This window comes from Pelodiscus sinensis, chromosome 2 (assembly GCF_052426305.1).
Source record: "Pelodiscus sinensis isolate ZL-2025 chromosome 2, ASM5242630v1, whole genome shotgun sequence".
NCBI lineage: Eukaryota > Metazoa > Chordata > Testudines > Trionychidae > Pelodiscus > Pelodiscus sinensis.
The window spans coordinates 215,441,763-215,461,010 of NC_143053.1; the positions used below are offsets into that span (position 1 = coordinate 215,441,763).

The 19,248-nt window shown below is 40.0% G+C and overlaps 1 protein-coding gene across 2 annotated transcripts in view; it reads left to right on the plus strand.

Annotated features, from left to right (window-relative positions):
- The window catches only part of CALCR (calcitonin receptor), a 261,965-nt gene that overhangs the window by 160,574 nt on the left and 82,143 nt on the right, over positions 1–19,248 (plus strand). For both annotated transcript variants that reach the window (XM_089776702.1, XM_075922361.2), the window contains 2 exons: positions 3,337–3,447; positions 17,931–18,043. In XM_089776702.1, the coding sequence (XP_089632828.1) occupies positions 3,337–3,447; positions 17,931–18,043 (224 nt within the window). The remainder of the gene's footprint in view (positions 1–3,336; positions 3,448–17,930; positions 18,044–19,248) is intronic.

The following is a 19,248-nucleotide window of genomic DNA, read 5'->3' on the forward strand; positions in this document are numbered from 1 at the left end:
TCCTAGGGCTGGTCCTGTGGAGTAGTGATCAAAAGAACAAACAAAATATTGGGATGTATAAGAAATGGAATAGAAAATAATACCGGTCACATAATGCTGGTAAACAAGGGGCATCCTCACCAGGAATACTCAGTTCAGTTTTGATCACTCTTATCTCAAAAAGGATATAGCAGAAATAAAAATAAGTTAGAGAAGGATGACAAAATGATTGCAGCATTAGGAGATTTTATGTGAGGAAAAACTTAAACATATGGGACTGTACAGAGTGAAGACAAAGAGGACATTAGGTTTTGGAAATAACAAATAGTATAGAGAAGGGAAATTGGATATGTTATTGTCATAATATAAGAACAAAAAGAAATTTGATGAAACTGAAACCTGCCCAATTTATGACATCTGTTGTGGATTAAAGAAGCTAGTTATACACCAGAGGTGTGCACTCAGTGCTTTTTTTGTAAGAAAAAAGGTGCTGGTACTCGGGGGCAAATTTGTTGAGGAAAAAAAAAGGAAAACTTCTTAAACCAAGCAAAAAACCCCAAAATTCGGTCGCACTACGCTGGGAACTGAAAGAAAAAATGCTGCGCGTCCCGAGCAGGCTTCCGTCAGAAGCCGAGCTGCGCCAGGAAAGCAGGTGCCAGTACGCATGGGGGAAATCCCATTCCCTTTCTGTGGGCTGGGAAAATAGTTGACGGTATGCTGTTCTGGACCGTACCGTCAGAAAAAAAGCACCAGTGTCACCTATGGGACTTATTGCCACAAAATGTTATTATGCCCACAGAATATTACTAAGCGCTGTGAGATTCAAAAAATGATTTTAGATATGTAGGTGTTTGAAGTCTGATTTAAAGTGTTTTGAAGTAATTGGAAAGGCTCCCCTCAACTTCAATGGGCATATGGTTCATGTCAATAACATGGACATCCATAGCTATGTTCGATAGGATAAAACCAGTCATTTAAGATATAAGATATAAGAGATATAAGCCCCTATGTGTCAGGGTATAAGCAGACCTCTAATTGCTGGGCATTAGGGGAAAACAGCCTCTATGAGCAGCTTATTCTGTTCGGCCCTGGGTCTGCAAGCCTGTGTAGATTCACCCATGTAAAAAGTACCATTGGCTTCAGTGGCACTTGTGTGAGTAGGTAGAAGTACACACATGCTTAAGGGTTTGCAGGATCAGAGACTAATTTCCACTGCAGGATTTCTTGCAATTTCTTCTGCCGCACCTCCACTACGGACAGGGTAAAATAGATGGATGCTGGTCTAGAGTAGTGTGGCAATTCCTGTGTTCTGCTGACTGACAAACTAGACTAAAGTTGTCATTTCAACATAGCTGGGTTTGATATAGGATACGTCTTTTTTTAGTCCTTATCAAGATGGTGAGAATAAACTGAGATGATATCATAAATGAACTGATTTTTTCAATTTGATTCTACAAAGAAAACAGGGGTATGAAGCACCATAAAGTGGCTCTAAATACCTAGCCAGGAGATTGCCCTGGTGCAGGAGTTGCAGAAGTTAGCTATGAGACTCTCTCCTTTGGTTTAGCAGCTGTGTCAGGAGCAGAGCTTTGGCATGCAAATCTGTGGTAATTCCATGCATTACTGCAGCCTATGGGGCAACCCAGAGGGAGGGCCATAACTTAGATCCCCAAGGCTGTTTATTTCTGGAGCCTCTCTAGCCCTTGAAGAAGCACAGGGCTGGAGGACATGCAAGTGACTTCAAGCCACCACAGTCTGCCTTCAAATTGCAGCACAGTATCTCAATCTAAGTAATTTTGAGAGAAGATTTTTCTCCCCTTCATCTTCGAACTTGTATTATTCCTGGGCCAGTTATAATTGATTATTCTCTTCAAGTTGTCACTTTTCTGTGTTATCACTTAGATGTGCATATCCGATATGTCCAGTGGAGAAAAATCGTCTTGTTATTTTCCTTGAAGGAAAGGCTGTATGGTATATTGAAAAATAATTTTTTTCCATATCAAGACATAGCAAATGTTTTTAAAATTAAAATCAAAGCTTCCTATACAGTCTAGACAGCAATGTCTTTCAGAAATGCTTTGCTTCTGCTATTTTTCTCTGCTTTTGCTTTTACCAACGAATTCCTTAAACTCATGAAAATATATCTCAGATCCCTGGAAAAGGGCAGTCAAAACATAACTATTTGGAGGGTATGCAATTCTGTTCCACACAGAAGTAATATATCATGGTTTGTTAATAACCTGAACAAGTAGTTTAGCGCATCTGTGTTGATAATGGAAAAAAATAAACACACGTGGATTCTTATATAATGAGAAAACAAGTGGTCCTAAAAAGAAAAAATTCACAGTAAATTTCAGCTGAGAAATTAAATTTGAAACATCCATTTTTAGACAACAGATCTACTGAATTAAATATCTACTATGGTAAAAAAAAAATTGTGTGTGTGGGGGGGGGAGGGAAGCGTGGTTCACAACTATGCTGCTATGAATAATCTCTCTTTTTGTTCCTAGTACGCTTTAAAGTTATTTTGTTTCAAATAGCACTGTGCTACAGTGCACTGGGGAATCTTTAGTGTGTACCTGCAGGGTCTACATGGACCAATTCATGCACCATGCATTAATGTGCTATAGAAATCACACCATAGTAGTCCACATTGAGCCCCATGTAGACAAGCCTTTAAATACCATTTCTGGTGGGGAGGGGTATTTATTTGTTAAGTACCAATTTCATTTACTGTTTGTTTTTTTGGATTGGAGTTTGTAATGACATCTATTGGTTAAAACCTGAAATCATGGGCTATTACTGGGTAAAGCTCTAATCATAGACTGTGACTTAAAAGCCACAATTTAGCCATTAACATTTAATATAGAAACCTGCATATTCAAAAGTGAATTTAGCTGGGCATGCCTCTAAATGTTTAAGTTTCAAGATTTACACAACCAGAGCTTGATTTTTTCAAAGGTGCTAACAAACTGAAGGTATACTACCCACGGGACAAAATCCCCAAATCAGCCAAGTATTTTAGCATGTGCTTAAGTGCTTTGCTGAATATGAATGGACTGCTAAATTGGGACTTTAGGTTTTTCAGGATCAGATCCTATACTGAAAGTTCTTTTCAACTGGTGTAAAAACAATCATTTTTCAGCAAGGAGGATACCACCAGCAACAGGTCAGCAAAACCAGTCAGAGATTAAAACTTGCATCTGAATGCACTTTAAAGTGTAGCTGGAATTTTATTTTGCCACATGAAGAACTCTGTACTGTGCAACAAGTGGACAGCCTTTTAACTGGGGGGAGTAGAACAGAGTGGGATCTTACTTTTTTTAATTAATTGTCACATTCTTCCTAAATGGCTAGGTCTGTTCTGTAACCGAACTTGGGATGGATGGTTGTGCTGGGATGACACACCTGCTGGAAGAGTGACTGCTCAGAATTGTCCAGACTATTTTCCAGACTTTGATTCAACTGGTATAGTATTTCCTTTAATCTTTTATCTCTCATAAGGAAGCCTTTGGAGTCTTCATGTTGTTGAAAAGATGCATGTTTCTAATAGTTTTAGAGCATTGTGAAATCTCAGAGATTCTTAAATGAAAATGTACCCAGTTGTGTAGTCAACTCAGGATGTTAACTTATTCTTAAATTATAGCATACATTCATTTCACTTATGGAACATGTTCATTTGACAGCTCTGAAGTCATCTGCTGGATAATTTTAATATCTGCTTGCAGTAATAGTTATCCCATTTTAGACTCTCTGAGCTGAGCAGCAGATGTTAAGTCTAGTGCTGTTGTGTTCATAAAATAAATGCTTCTAGGTATTCCTTTCCATCATTTTCTACTGGCAACAACAGTTTTACAAAGCCCATGGAAGAACAGAATCAGAAATGACTTTTATAGTACCACAGAGTCTCTGTGCAGATTGTTTGATGAATTATTCATAGAAATAATTTGGAACCAAAGAGATAGAGGGAATGTATGGCTCCAAAACATTTTGGAGAGGTTTAAGTAGTAAATAGAAACCTTGAAAAATATACATGTGGGGGTGGGAGGTATGTGATCTAAGTAATGAATGTGTAACTAGGACTTTAGATAAGTATTTTACTCTGCTAATTTTGGCATTATTTGAAGGAAGTCACAATTTTGTTCTAAAATTGAATGATATTTAACAAGGAGAATTACTTTATGCTTCATAGTACTGAGGAACTTTGGATAACCCTCAGGCAAAGTGTGCCATTTTTAGCTAAAAATAATGTGAACAAACGTTTTATTGGTTATATAATTCTAAACATTAACAGTCATGTATAATGAGGCTTTAGCAATATTTACATTCACTTGAGGCAGAATTAGTTCTTTATTATGTTCAGTGAATTAGTTGCACATTTAGAAACATAAGAAATGTCATCCTGGATCAGATTCAAGATCCACTGATTATTATTTATTTGTTTATTTGTATTATCATGCTGCTTACGAGACCCAGTCAGGGATGTAGGCCCAACTGTGTTATTCACTTTACAAATACAGAGAGTTTACAAGTCTAGTATACTGTCTTTGGCAGAGGCCAGCAGCAGATGCTCACAGGAGGAGGGAAGAATCTTGTCCAAATAGATCTGCCACCATTTCCCCTTTCCCCAAACACACATTAGGTCTCACCTAGGTCTCTAATTATTAAAGATTAAGTTAAGCCCTAAAGCTCAAGGTTTAATAATGCTTGGAAAATTATTGCAGTTCATTATGATATCTAGATATTCTTGATATTCATATAACTATCAAATCCCTTTTTTATTCTAATTGAGTTTTAAGTTTCAAAGACTTCCCGGGACAATGAATTCCACAGTTTAATCACACAGTGTGTGGAAAAATATTTGTGTGGTTTTGAATTTCCCATTTTTAAATTTCAGCAAAGGTCCTCTTGTTATCAAACAGGCATAAGAGAAGTTCTAATCTAGCTTCTCTAGACAATTCATTATTTTATATATCTTTTATCATGTCCCTCTTATTCATCACCATTCTAAGCTAAACACTCTAATTTGCTCAATCTCATTTTTAGGGAATGGGATGAAATATAATATTTTCCCGTTGAAGAAAAAAATCAGTATTTTGGCACAGTTGCCTTGAGAAGAATGTATTCAGAGATTCAAATATTCCAGCCAGAATAGGTGAATGACTTCTGCCTAATTTTGAACTCTGTTGGACCTCATTGTTTAACCATTCAGTATAGGTAAGCTCATTTCCAGCTGGGTTATAACTGACTCATTTGGAACTCCATCAGACACAGAAATCCAGGGCTTAAAATCATAGTTGCAGAATATAAAAGTATCTCACATTGGTATTTACACAGCACCCTTCTCTTGTAATTTTAATTATAAATTGAATCTTGTGGGAGGTCTATGTTTCTGTTGATGGTGCCTGTCAGAAAGAGCAGTTGTCACTTGTTCTTCATTTACATTGTGCTATTGCATCTGTACATAGCATTTTAATTTTGAAGTGTAGCTACTACAGCAATATTTCCACTGTAATCATCCTCAGGGCAGTACAAAGAAAACTCTTCCCATCCCCCCACCTCCTGTTATTACATGGTCAGCAGCTGCAATTTCAATTCCTTTTCCTTTTTGTTGTTAGCACATTTTCTTAAAAGAAGAACTGTCAGGCATCATGAATCCCTTTCATCATGAAGATTCATTTTAAGTGCTACAACCATTAGATTTTCTTTTGACGCTTTCCACTCCTAAGTACACGTTCCAGTTACTAAAAGTCTGCTGCTTCCATGGTTTTTATGGTAAACCAATGAAAAGCAATCCTGTTTCATCTCTATTCCATATGCTCTTGGACTGATAACAAAAACCAGATCTTGGTCGGTAAAGAATTCACCCTCATAGACATCATCGGCCTCATCAGGCTGTGTTTGGATTGTTATAAAGTAATGCTTTTTCCAGTTCTCAAGCCATCTGTTGCTAGTTTTAACATCTTGCTTTCCCACCTGGTTTGCCATCTCCAATGTCTTGTTTTGTACTTATGGTCCCTGTTACAATAACATTATTCAATCTAACAGTTTAAACCACTCATATAGAGAAGGCTACATTGGAAGGCTACCTTCCTCCACAATTTGTCCCTTTAATTTCAGTGGAGCACTTTGTGGAATAAGTAAAAGTGGCAGAACCAACATGAGTAAAAGTGGCAGAATTTAACCAATACTGCTTCAGTGCTCTGAAGAAGGACATTGATAAATTGCACAGAACTCAAAGAAAAGCTACATGAATGATTAAAGGATTAGAAGACACACTGTACAGTCACAAACTCAAGGAGCTCAATCTATTTAGCTTATCAAAGAGAAGGTTAAGGGATGACTTGATTACAATCTATAAGCATCTTAATGGGGAACAAATATTTAATAATAGACTCTGCAATCTAGCAGAGGTATAACACAATCCAACGGCTGAATGCTGAACCTAGACAAATTGAGACTGGAAATAGAGAGTATATTTGTAAAGGTGAAAGTAGTTCACCATTGGAGAAATTTACCAAGGGTTGTTGGTAGATTCATCGCTGACAGTTTTTAAATCAAGATGGGATGGTGGGGAGGGTATAAAAAAAGTGCTCTCAAAATTATTCTGGTGAGTTTTATGGTCTGTTTTATACAGGATGTCACACCAAGTTAGATGATCACAATGATCACTTCTGGCCTAAGAATATTTTAATTATAATAATTTCAGGATCCGTTAATGCAGTGAACACCTTCTAATTTATGGGATCTGTTTACAACTATGGGGGGGGATCTTTTTTTTTTCTATTTTCCTACTTGTCTTACTGCTCTAAAGTTCATGATGACACTTACTGTGTTCCATACTCCACACTTCATTTAGCATCTTTCTGTGCTCCTTTGTTAGCTCATTAATCTGCATCTTCATCAGTTTGCACCATTTCCCTGACATAGTGACCAGCTCATAAAGTGACATAGAGCAGGGTTGGGGAACCCTGCGGTCCACACACGTTCTGTCATGGTTAGCCACTGGCGGGCTGCCAGTTGGTTTGTTTATTGGAGCATCCTCAGGCGTGGAGCTCCACGGCTCCCGTTGGCTGCAAATTGCTGTTCTCAGCCAATGGGAGCTACAGGAAGCAGTGGCCCGGCCCACGCCACTTCCCACAGCTCCCATTAGCTAAGAACAGCAAACTGTGGCCAATGGGAGCTGCAGAGCTCTATGCTTGCAGATCCTCAAGTAAACAAACCATCTGGCAGCCTGCCAACAACTAATTGATAAACTATGTGTGGCGCACTGGCCAAAGATTCACCCCTCCCCACGCTCTATGTCACTTTATTAGGGACTACAGCATGATTTATAGGTGCTACACGTGCCAACATGTATTCAGAAGTTTGTTTTACAAGTAGCTGCTCATGACATTAAAAGTTACAAAAGTATGAGGGAGACAGGGAATCTTGTGGTGACTAGAATCTTGCTATTGTGAAAGGAGGAAACTATTACTTGGAGGGGACAAAAGCTCAGGTTGAACTGTACAGAGAAATTGTGTTTGGGTTTGGATTTCAAGTATTTACTTTCAATGAACACTTGTTTCCAGTCAACACGTTGCAGTAAAATTTCAGATTTAGTTGAGGAAAAAAGAAGTCTTCGTAGTGAATAAGAGTTTTATTGGCAAATCATTTAAGCATGTGCATCCCTTTAAGCAGGTGTTTTCCTATTGGCCTTTAAAAGCATTTTTAGTGTTTTGCTTGTTTGGGGCTCTAGGAAGATTTGCAGTGCATCATATACAAAATCACTGACCACTAAGGTGCTTGTAATTTTCTTATTGGGTAATATCTATGTGTAGCTTTGAATACTAGGACAACCAACCAAAGAATAAAATATGTTGTGCAGCATTCTTTTTGGTCTTTGCTACTTTCTGCATTCATAACTTGAAAAATGAAATTGAGTCTGGTGGTAATAGATAGTCTAAGCATATGCATTTTAGTTATCCACTTCTATGCACATTGGATTTGAGTAGCTCAGAAATATAATCTCTCGCTGACACTTAACTAGGCTTGGAAGGATTAGATTTTTATCAATAAATGTTGATAAATGTCAATTTCACCACACGCATACACACGCAATGACAAAAATATATTTCCATCAATATTAATAGAAATTTATAGATTGGCATAGTAGGAAAAATGCTGTTTGAGAACTTTTTAGAGTTTGAATTAAGGCAAAAATGTTGACGTGTGATGTTGGCACTTTGTGTTTTAACATTTATAAAGTTTTAACTTTTTTAATCTCAATATCTATGGTCAGGGCTCAACAAACTATACAATCTACTCGCACATGGCGAGTAGATTTCAGCCACGTGCCCCGTTCATTCACGGCGTGCGCATGCGCAATGTGGCTCTTGCGCATGCACAGTACGGGGCTGGCAAGCGGTTTTTGCCACCGTTTGTCAAGTCCTGTCTATGGTTATTAAATTATTATTGTCTGACAATCACATTGTCTGACCCTCCATAATTTCCTGCAAATGTGAAAATTTAAATCAATAATAATCCAAAAAATGCTTAAATCCATAATTTCGCACAACAGAAACAAATTAAAATTGCTTAAAAATAAACATTGATATTTTCTGATGAAAATATAAAAATAATTGTTCCAGGCCTACACTTGATCTTGACAACTAAAGGAAACAGTTATAGCATGAAAAAACAAATAAGATGGGACTATATTCTTGAGAGGAATACAAAGAAAAACACCAATTTGCCTTCCATTGATTCATCTGCCACAGTTATAGCTAGTGTAAATGGATATAGTTGGATTTGTTTCAGTAAAGCTATGCCAGTTTACAGCAGCTAAGAATGTGCCTCATAGATTTTAAATCCCACAAGAGACCATGATGATAAGTTATTCTGACCAATCACCTACAGATTTCTGTATCTCCTTCCTCATGACTCTACTCATTACCTTTGCTCTTTTCTGGATGTATTTTTTTTTTAAATATTCAAGCATCCACAAGCTCTTTCAATTCTGCCCTGCTCAATACAAAATTACGTCTTAGCATTGCAATCCCTTTTTCACATGGAACATTTTGTGCAAAATAATAATCCTTGAATACTGCATGCTGTTCTGGTCACCCTATCTCAAAAAGATTTATTAGAATTGGAAAGGGCAACAAAAATTATTAGGGGTACAGAATAGCTCCTACAAGGAGAGAATAAAAAGACTGGGACTATTCAGATTAAAGAAAAGAAACAACTACGAGGGGATATGATAGAGGTCTTTAAATTCAGAAAGTGAATAAAGAGACGTTATTTACCTTTTTACGTAATGTAAGAGCCAGAGGTCACCCAATGAAATTAATAGGCAGTAGGTTAAAAACAAACATAAGGAAGTACTTCTTCACACAGTGCACAGTCAACGGCTACGTCTAGACTACATCCCTTTTTCGTAAAAGGGATGCAAATTAGACGTATCGCAATTGCTAATGAAGCGAGGATTTAAATCTCCCCCACTTCATTAGCATAAAAATGGCTGCCGCTTTTTTTCCACACGGAGCTTTGTCGGAATAAAGCGCCAGTCTGGACGCTGATCTTGCAGAAAATAAAGCCTTTTCTGAAAGATCCCTTATGAAATAAGGGATAAGGGATCTTTCAGAAAAGGCTTTATTTTCTGAAGGATCAGCGTCTAGACTGGCACTTTTTTCTGACAAAGCTCCATGTGGAAAAAAAGCGGCAGCCATTTTTATGCTAATGAAGCGGGGGAGATTTAAATCCCCGCTTCATTAGCAATTGCGATACGTCTAATTTACATCCCTTTTACGATAAAGGGATGTAGTCTAGACGTAGCCAACCTGTTGGCTGGAAGTACAGCCTCAGTTTATATACATTTTGAGGTGACATCTTTTTGGTCAGGGTTAAATTTTAAAAATAATTGTATCAGCTTAATTATCTGTATGCTTGTCCTCACCACCTTCTACATCTTTTCCCCCTCATCTCTCTCCTGGGCACTTCTATTCCTCTTTTCATCCTGACTGATCTTAATATTTTTGAAATAATTATTCTTTTCCCCAGGGTACAAAATTATATATATATATATATATAGGCTCAGCTTCTCATTGATTTTTCTGATATGTTTTTATTACGATAATGATATTGGAGTTGAAGCTTTATATGAGCTCCCATCTGATATAAACATTTATCTGAAATATTTTCTCTACAAATAATTTATTGGTGGACATACAGAAATCAGATGCTTTGTAGAGATCTCAGATATTCTTCAATCTGTGGGCTATACACAGTGATATAAAGCAGGATACACTTCTATCCATAGAATGACAATACAGTCCAACTACTGGCATTTGTTGACAGAAAAGAAAATATTTTGTAGCAATAATAAAAAAATTAGAAGCTCACAGTTGTCTATCAGCGGAGTTGATCTAACAGTGAAAGAGTTGATCACTGAAAACAACTGTCAAGTTTATTGCACAGGGAGTCATGAGGCAGTATATTTGTAATATGCAAATTACTGCAGTCTTATTGATGAAAAGAGTTGTGACTTTAAATCTTCACTAATGTTAGCATGAATGGCTTTTCATACAAAATTATGTTTCAAGAATGTACTGTTTATTGCTCCTTGTTAGCTAGTTTAAAATGTTTCAGTGCTCCAATCAGGGAGCAGAAACAGTGTCATATGATTTATTCTCAGCCTATGATACTGAATAGTCCAAGTGAATAGTTCACTATCAAAACATAATATTTTCAATAGTTCATATCATTTGAATATTCCACAGGCTGCCACTGTAGTTCCCCTATTATTATGCAGATATAAGACTCATCCTTCAGTCATACATGATTTTATTATTTTCCAATCTCTCTATTAAAAAAAGTTGCCTGACATTGTAGCCTACTGCCTGATCTAGAATGGCTCTAGTCCCATTGCCTTAAGAGTTTCTAGCAGAACAACTCAGTGCAAAGCCTGAATTAAATGGCCACTACTTCACTGAAATACAGAATAGTAGAAATAAAATGTTTTTACTGTGAGAGTTAATAAACAGGTTGTACCTCCCTCATCTGGGACTCTCTGGTATGGCAGCATCTGTGGTCTGTCAGGATCATACAATCATAGGACTGAAAGGGACCTCAAGAGGTCATCAAGTCCAGCCCCCCGCCCTCAAGGCAGGACCAAGCTGCATCTACACCATCCCTGACAGATGTCTATCTAACCTGTTCTTAAATATCTCCAGAGAGGGAGATTCCACCACCTTCCTTGGCAATTTATTCCAATATTTGACCACCCTGACAGTTAGGAATTTTTTCCTAATGTCCAATCTAAACCTCCCCTGCTGCACTTTAAGCCCATTACTCCTTGTCCTGTCCTCAGAAACCAAGAGGAACAAATTTTCTCCTTCCTCCTTGTGACACCCTTTTAGATATTTGAAAACCGCTATCATGTCCCCCCTTAATCTTCTTTTTTCCAAACTAAACAAGCCCAGTTCATGAAGCCTGGCTTCATAGGTCATGTTCTCTAGACCTTTAATCATTCTTGTCGCTCTTCTCTGGACCCTTTCCAATTTCTCCACATCTTTCTTGAAATGTGGCGCCCAGAACTGGACACAGTACTCCAGCTGAGGCCTAACTAATGCAGAGTAGAGCGGCAGAATGACTTCACGAGTTTTGCTTACAACACACCTGTTGATACAACCTAAAATCATATTTGCTTTTTTTGCAACAGCATCACACTGTTGACTCATATTCAACCTGTGGTCCACTATGACCCCTAGATCCCTTTCTGCCATGCTCCTTCCTAGACAGTCGCTTCCCATCTTGTATGTATGGAACTGATTGTTCCTTCCTAAGTGGAGCACTTTGCATTTCTCTTTATTAAACCTCATCCTGTTTACCTCTGACCATTTCTCTAACTTGCTAAGGTCATTTTGAATTATGTCCCTAACCTCCAAAGAAGTCGCAACCCCACCCAGTTTGGTATCATCTGCAAACTTAATAAGCATACTCTCTATCCCAATATCTACATCATTGATGAAGATATTGAACAGTACGGGTCCCAAAACAGACCCTTGAGGAACTCCACTTGTTATCCCTTTCCAGCAGGATTTAGAACCGTTAACAACAACTCTCTGACTACGGTTATCCAGCCAATTATGCACCCACCTTATCGTGGCCCTATCTAAGTTATCTTTGCCTAGTTTATCAATAAGAATATCATGCGAGACCATATCAAATGCCTTACTAAAGTCTAGGTATATGACATCCACCGCTTCTCCCTTATCCACAAGGCTCGTTATCTTATCAAAGAAAGCTATCAGATTAGTTTGGCATGACTTGTTCTTCACAAACCCATGCTGGCTATTCCCTATCACTTTATTACCTTCCAAGTGTTTGCATATGATTTCCTTAATTACCTCCTCCATTATCTTCCCTGGGACAGACGTTAAACTGACCGGTCTATAGTTTCCTGGGTTGTTCTTATTCCCCTTTTTATAGATGGGCACAATATTTGCCCTTTTCCAGTCTTCTGGAATCTCCCCTGTCTGCCATGATTTTTCAAAGATCATAGCTAAAGGCTCAGATACCTCCTCTATCAGCTCCTTGAGTATCCTGGGATGCATTTCATCAGGAGCTGGTGACTTGCTGACATCTAACTTTCCTAAGTGATTTTTAACTTGTTCTTTGTGTATCCTATCTTCTAAACTTACCCTCTCTCTGCTTGTATTCACTACGTTAGGCACACCTCCAGACTTCTCGGTGAAGACCGAAACAAAGAAGTCATTGAGCATCTCCGCCATTTCCAAGTTTCCTGTTACTGCTTCTCCCTCCTCACTAAGCAGTGGGCCTACCCTGTCCTTGGTCTTTCTCTTGCTTTTAATGTATTTATAAAAGGTCTTCTTGTTTCCCTTTATGCCTGTAGCTAGTTTGATCTCATTTTGTGCCTTTGCCTTTCTAATCTTGCCCCTGCATTCCCGTGTTGCTTGCCTATATTCATCCTTTGTTAGTTGTCCTAGTTTCCATTTTTTATGAGACTCCTTTTTTATTTTGAGATCGTGCAAGATCTCCTTGTTAAGCCAAGCTGGTCTTTTGCCATATTTTCTATCTTTCCTACACAGCGGAATTGTTTGCTTTTGGGCCCTTAACAACGTCCCTTTGAAATACTTCCAACTCTCCTCAGTTGTTTTTCCCTTCAGTCTTGCTTCCCATGGGACCTTACCTACAAGTTCTCTGAGCTTATCAAAATCTGCCTTCCTGAAATCCATTACCTCAATTGTGCTGGTCTCCCTTCTACCTTTCCTTAAGATCATGAACTCTATTATTTCGTGATCACTGCCCCCTATACTGTCTTCCACTTTCAAGTTCTCAACTAGTTCCTCCCTATTTGTTAAAATCAAATCCAAAACGGCTTCTCCTCTGGTAGCTTTTTCAACCTTCTGAAACAGAAAGTTGTCTCCAATGCAGTCCAGAAACTTATTGGATAGCCTGTGCCTCGCTGTGTTAGTTTCCCAACATATGTCTGGATAGTTGAAGTCCCCCATCACCACCAAATCTTGGGCTTTAGATAATTTTGTTCATCATGAATGTTCTTGGACCAGAGAGCCACAAGGTCAGGAGTCTAGTGTCGGGGGGAGTGGCATTCGGAAGCCCTGCCAGCATCAGGTCTGGCAGCCCACTGGGATCAAGTCTGGTGGCAGTAGGGCCGGGGCTGGTGGAAGCGGGGCTGGTGTCAGACATGGCTGACCAGAGCTGGAAGCCCACCCAGGCCAGAGACAGGGGGACTGTCCGGGCTGGAAGTGGAGTTGACAACGGGGAGAGACAGCGGGCTCGAGGGTCAGGGGCAGGGGACCTTCTCTGGTCCGGTAAATTCCCTCGTTCAGGACAGTCAGGTTCCAAGGATGCCAGACCAGGGAGGTCCAACCTGTAGTGGGCATTGGGAATGACCACATTGCAACTGATGAGGCAACTGATTTATTATGTGGGGCAGGAAGAGTCACTGAAGCAAGAAATTCATATAAAACTCTTTCAAACGCTAATCATCCCAAACATGATTAGACTACCACATCTCAGGTTTATCACAGGCACAAACATCTAGCCTGTCACTAATTATTTAAGAACCTCCAACTTCACTGACGTTATGTCTAGACTAGTTCTGCCATGTCCTAGGAACGCATCTGCCTTTCTGGAAAAAATGTTGGAAAAGCTGATGCGTTTTTTTCAGCATCCCAGTAAATCTCATTTTATGAGGAAGAAGGGATGCTCTGAAAGAGGGTTTTTTTCCCAAAATTTGGCCCTGTGTAGACGGGCCAAATTTTGGAAAAGCCTCTTTTGGAAGTAAATTGGAAAAAGATACACAATTTGTGTACCGCAAATTGAGTTTCTTTTTCCGATTTATCTTTGTAGTGTAGACATAGCCAGAGTGTGGCTAAAGAAAACTTTGCTTGCTGCCTGGGAGTCAAACTTACTAAGTGACTTATTAGAAGAAGGAAGACACACTGATCAGTAGACTAACTTCACACACTACACTTTCTGATGAGGGAGAATGAATGAGAGAAAGCAGGGTGCAGTAAGGGGATAAAGAAAAAAGCAACCAAAGCAGGATAAACTATGTTTTTTCTGGGCTAAATGAAAAGTACTAAACACATTACAGGTAGTCCCCGAGTTACGCGGATCCGACTTATGTCGGATACGCAGTTACGAACGGGGCCCGTCTCCTTGGTCTCCAGCAGACCAGGAAGACGGGGAGCAAAGCGGCGGAGCACGCGGGCAGCGGACAGCCCAGACGTGTCTGGGCTGTCTGCTGCCCGCGTGTTCCGCCGCTTTGCTCCCCGTCCCCCTGGTCTGCAGACCAGGGAGACAGGGAGCAAAGCAGAGCAAAGCCGCGGAGCCCGAGGGCAGCAGGACAGCCACGGCGCGTCTGGGCTGTCCCGCTGCCCCAGTGCTCCGCGGCTTTGCTCCGGACGCCTGTGGTGCAGCAGCTGGGGCGCTGCCGGTTGGTCCCGTAGCGCCGCTCTGGGCGCTACTGGACCAACCCAGCAGCACCCCAACTGCTCTGCCCCAGGCGTCCTGATTCAGCTACTGCTGGTCAGTTTCAGCAGCGGCTGAATCAGGACACCTGGGGCAGAGCAGCTGGGGTGCTGCTGGGTTGGTCCAGTAGCGCCGAAGAGCGGCGGCGCTACTGGACCAACCCAGCAGCACCCCAGCTGCTCTGCCCCAGACGTCCCCAAGTCAGCTGCTGCTGAAACTGACCAGTGGCTGACTACAGGAAGCCCCTGCCCTGGGCTTCCTGGAATCAGCCGCTGATCAGTTTCAGCAGCAGCTGACTTGGGGATGCCTGGGGTTCTTAAGTTGAATCTGTGTGTAAGTCAGAACTGGCGTCCAGATTCAGCCAGTGTTGAAACTGATCAGTTTCAGCAGCGGCTGAATCTGGACTCCAGTTCCGACTTACATACAGATTCAACTTAAGAACAAACCTACAGTCCCTATCTTGTACGTAACCTGGGGACTGCCTGTATTTCCCTCTGACCTGCAGAGCACAACCCAGACATCAGTGTACAGAGATGGATGTTAGGAATGTTATGCTCCATAGCATATCAGCAAAGCTTTATACATTGTGCGGTACCATAGGATAATCAGTAAAACTCTGTACATTGTGTTCTATAGTATAGTAACTGTTAATCTCTATTTATGACTGCAACCTCATTCCAGCTTTAGATAATATCTGGCAATGAGTATAATGGGAAAGATGCTATGAATGCAGTCTAAGATTATCTCAAAGTTAAATTGATGGAAGGCTGAGATAATGTGTACTTTTTTTCTCTGTATTGCCTGTGCACGTACTGATTTTAAAGAGTAGGTCCCCAGAGCTCGCAGCTATTTCAAGACTGTTCTTTTTTAAAGCATGTAAAATGTACTATTTCCAAGTCTTCTATTTCTATATAATGCATGTGTCTAGTCATAGAAGGATAACACACTCTGTATAAATCTGTGTTTTGTCAGTGCATTCACTTGCTTTTTCCATTAGTGTGTGAGGGAAATGAATCACACAATATCAGAAATCAAGAAGAAAATAAACACAAAGAGTGTATATGTGAAAATAATACTAACTGTTCTGTAACGCTGTGCTGATTTGAAATGTTGACAGTGTGGCTATTGATCTCGTAAAACTACAAAGCTAGATTAGATTAACTTTAAAACAACTTTCTAAAAACATGAACGTTAAAATACCCTATTTTTCATAAAAGAAGAATTCCCCACTGACCCAGAAAACAACAGCCATTCAGAGCTATTGCCCGAATCTGCAGTCCTTGCTCACTCAGGCTTTCCATTGAGTCCCAGGTGAGTAAGGATTGAATAGGGACAGCAGGATTTGGCCCAGATACTGATATGTAATTTCATAATGTAATTGTACAGCATGATGCCGGTCGGGGGATTGGAACAATTTTTATAATGGGGGTATTGAGAGACATTGAATCAAACTGTAAGCCAGGTATGTAATGAAAATCCCTTCAAGACAGAGGGTGTGGCAGCACCCCTGCATCTTTAGCTCCAACGTGCATGATGGTGGAGAATCAAGCTGGAGTGCTCAACACTGAGTGGTTGGGGCTATGTACACATGTGGACAGGATGCCTACACACATAAATTAACTAAACAGACTTAACAGACAGGGTACGTCTATACTTGCTCCCTAGTTTGAACTAGGGCTGCAAATGTAGGTGACCAAAATTGCTAATGAAGCAGGGATTTAAATATCCCGCGCTTCATTAGCATGATCTCGCTGGCACGTTACTCCACCCAACAGCTGTTTCGAACATGAAAGTGCGTGCCGGGACACGTTAGTTCGGACCAAACCCCATTTGTTTGAACTAATGTTACTCCTCATTTTTTGAGGAGTAACGTTAGTTTGAACCAAGGGGTTTGGTTCGAACTAACGCATCCCAGCATGCACTTTCACATTCGAAACAGCTGTTGAGCGGAGTAACGCGCCAGCGAGATCATGCTAATGAAGCACGGGATATTTAAATCTCCGCTTCATTAGCAATTTCGGTCGCCTACATTTACATCCCTAGTTCAAGCTAGGGAGCAAGTGTAGATGTACCCACACAGCTAGTCACCATTTCAAATGAAATTGGATAAAAGAACTGTTTGCTATCATATTTGTCCACACTAGGTTTTTATAAATCATCAGGGTACTTACTGAAGTTTTCACAAGTGGTATGACAAATCACGAACTCTCATTTGTAGGCAAAACTCTTGTTCACTTGACTGAGTTTGGGGCTTAGTACAGATTTCTCTCTCTCAGGCACACATGTGTGCGTGCACATATACAAAGCACTGCCAGCACAGTGACTGCATTGCCACTACTCTAGCTCATGGGCTGCATTAGAAGACATTGCTTGCTTTGCTCTCACTCCCAGTTACTTGCTTTGCCCATGTTGCTTGCTTTAGTCACATAGGTTATCAAACCTACCGGTATTTGTCTGATCTCTGGCCCCACTGCTCTGTCTCAGAGACAGCAACTGCAAAGTATAACTGCAAGAGGTAAAGATTCCCATTTACGGCCTCTCCATAGTTAGATGCCCTTCCCTCCCACATCTTGAAGTTCTGCTAAAAAGTTCACTCCTTTTGTGCCTGTTTAGTGGGGGGAGGATCTTCCCCTTAAGGTCAGGGTTTCAAAAATCACTCGCACCATCAAACTACATAAAGCACAGTTGGGTATGAAAACTGAGACTGGGTCAACATATCCAGATGTGCAAAGACAAGGGTATGTGTGTTTTTGAATTAGCGTCCTGGTGTCCAGGCATATGTACTTTTTGCTGCCACTGTTCAATTTGCATGTTTGTCATTGCTCTCACACAATGAATATAAAGAAGCAGCTTAAAATTGCTTTTCATTACATAACATATCGCAACTAAATTAAGCATGGATTTTGTAATGGTCATGCACTAAAACAGTGGCTATTGCATTTTGTTGACAGAAAGGGCTTCAAAATACTGTGATGAAACAGGAAATTGGTTCCGACATCCAGAGAGCAATCGGACTTGGTCCAACTATACACTGTGTAATTCCTTCACCTCTGAAAAATTGAAGGTAGGTCCTGATTAACATTTCAGCTTTTCCTGAGTCTTTTGTTGAGCTAAGCCAACAGCAAGTTATCTGTGATAAATGTATACGATCTAAAATGTAGCCAGATTTAGTGCAGATTAGCTGAAGTCTTGACAATGTAAGAGATGATCTAATTGCTTATTTTTTGCATACTTCCACCAAGGTATGTTTTTACCAAGTATTTTAAATTTTATATTGGCAAGCATATGAATTCTATGGCTTTTAAAGGGAAGCATCATCTTCAATCATTATTATATTTCAGTGGACTATAGCAATCTTAGACCTTAATACTGCATATTCTTGAGTTTAAGGTGGCTTTTCACATGAGCACATTCATTTTCACATGAGCAACTCCCCTGAAAGCCATGAAACAATGCATTGCATTTGCTCTCTCTAAGGGTGTGTCTAGACTACAGGGTTTTGTCGACAAAAGTGGACTTTTGTTGACAAAACTAAACCTGCATCTACACTACCGCTGAGTTCTGTTGACGTAACATCGACAAAACTCAGCAGTTTTGTCGACGCTGGTAAACCTCATTTTACGAGGAATAACGCCTTTTGTCGACAGAGTTCTGTCGACAGAAGGCATTATTGCATCTAAACTGTCCTTTGCGTCCACACTGTCATGTCGACAAAGCGGCTTGTTTTGTCGACAGAACTGAATGTAGTCTAGACGCTCTTTGTCGACAGAAGCTTTGTTGACAGTATCTATCGACAAAACTTCTGTCGACAAAACCCCGTAGTCTAGACGTACCCTAAGAGATCATAGACACACAGCAGATTCATTGTGCTTTTACATTATATTGTGCCATGCCAGTTAGGACTTGTTTCTGAGAGGTACAGAACAACCACGATACCAGTTCATTTCATTATGAGTTGTGTGTGCTCTGCAGTAGTCAATAGTCATTGTTGAATGGACTAGCTATACATTTTCTGGAAACATTTAGACCTTGATCTTGTAAAGACATGCCGATGTCTCTATGTGCACTGTGTGTAGCTCCACTGAAGTCAGTGAGGCTCCTCACTCTATGTAATCTTAAGTATATGCATAAATCTGTGAGACTAGTGCATTATTTTGGATCATATACTCACTATGAATTTGCCAAGAGAGGTGGAAATCAAAATGGATATAGAGCATAGAAAAAGTGAATCTAGAAAATGGTAAAATGATAAGTTCTCTAAAACCTTAA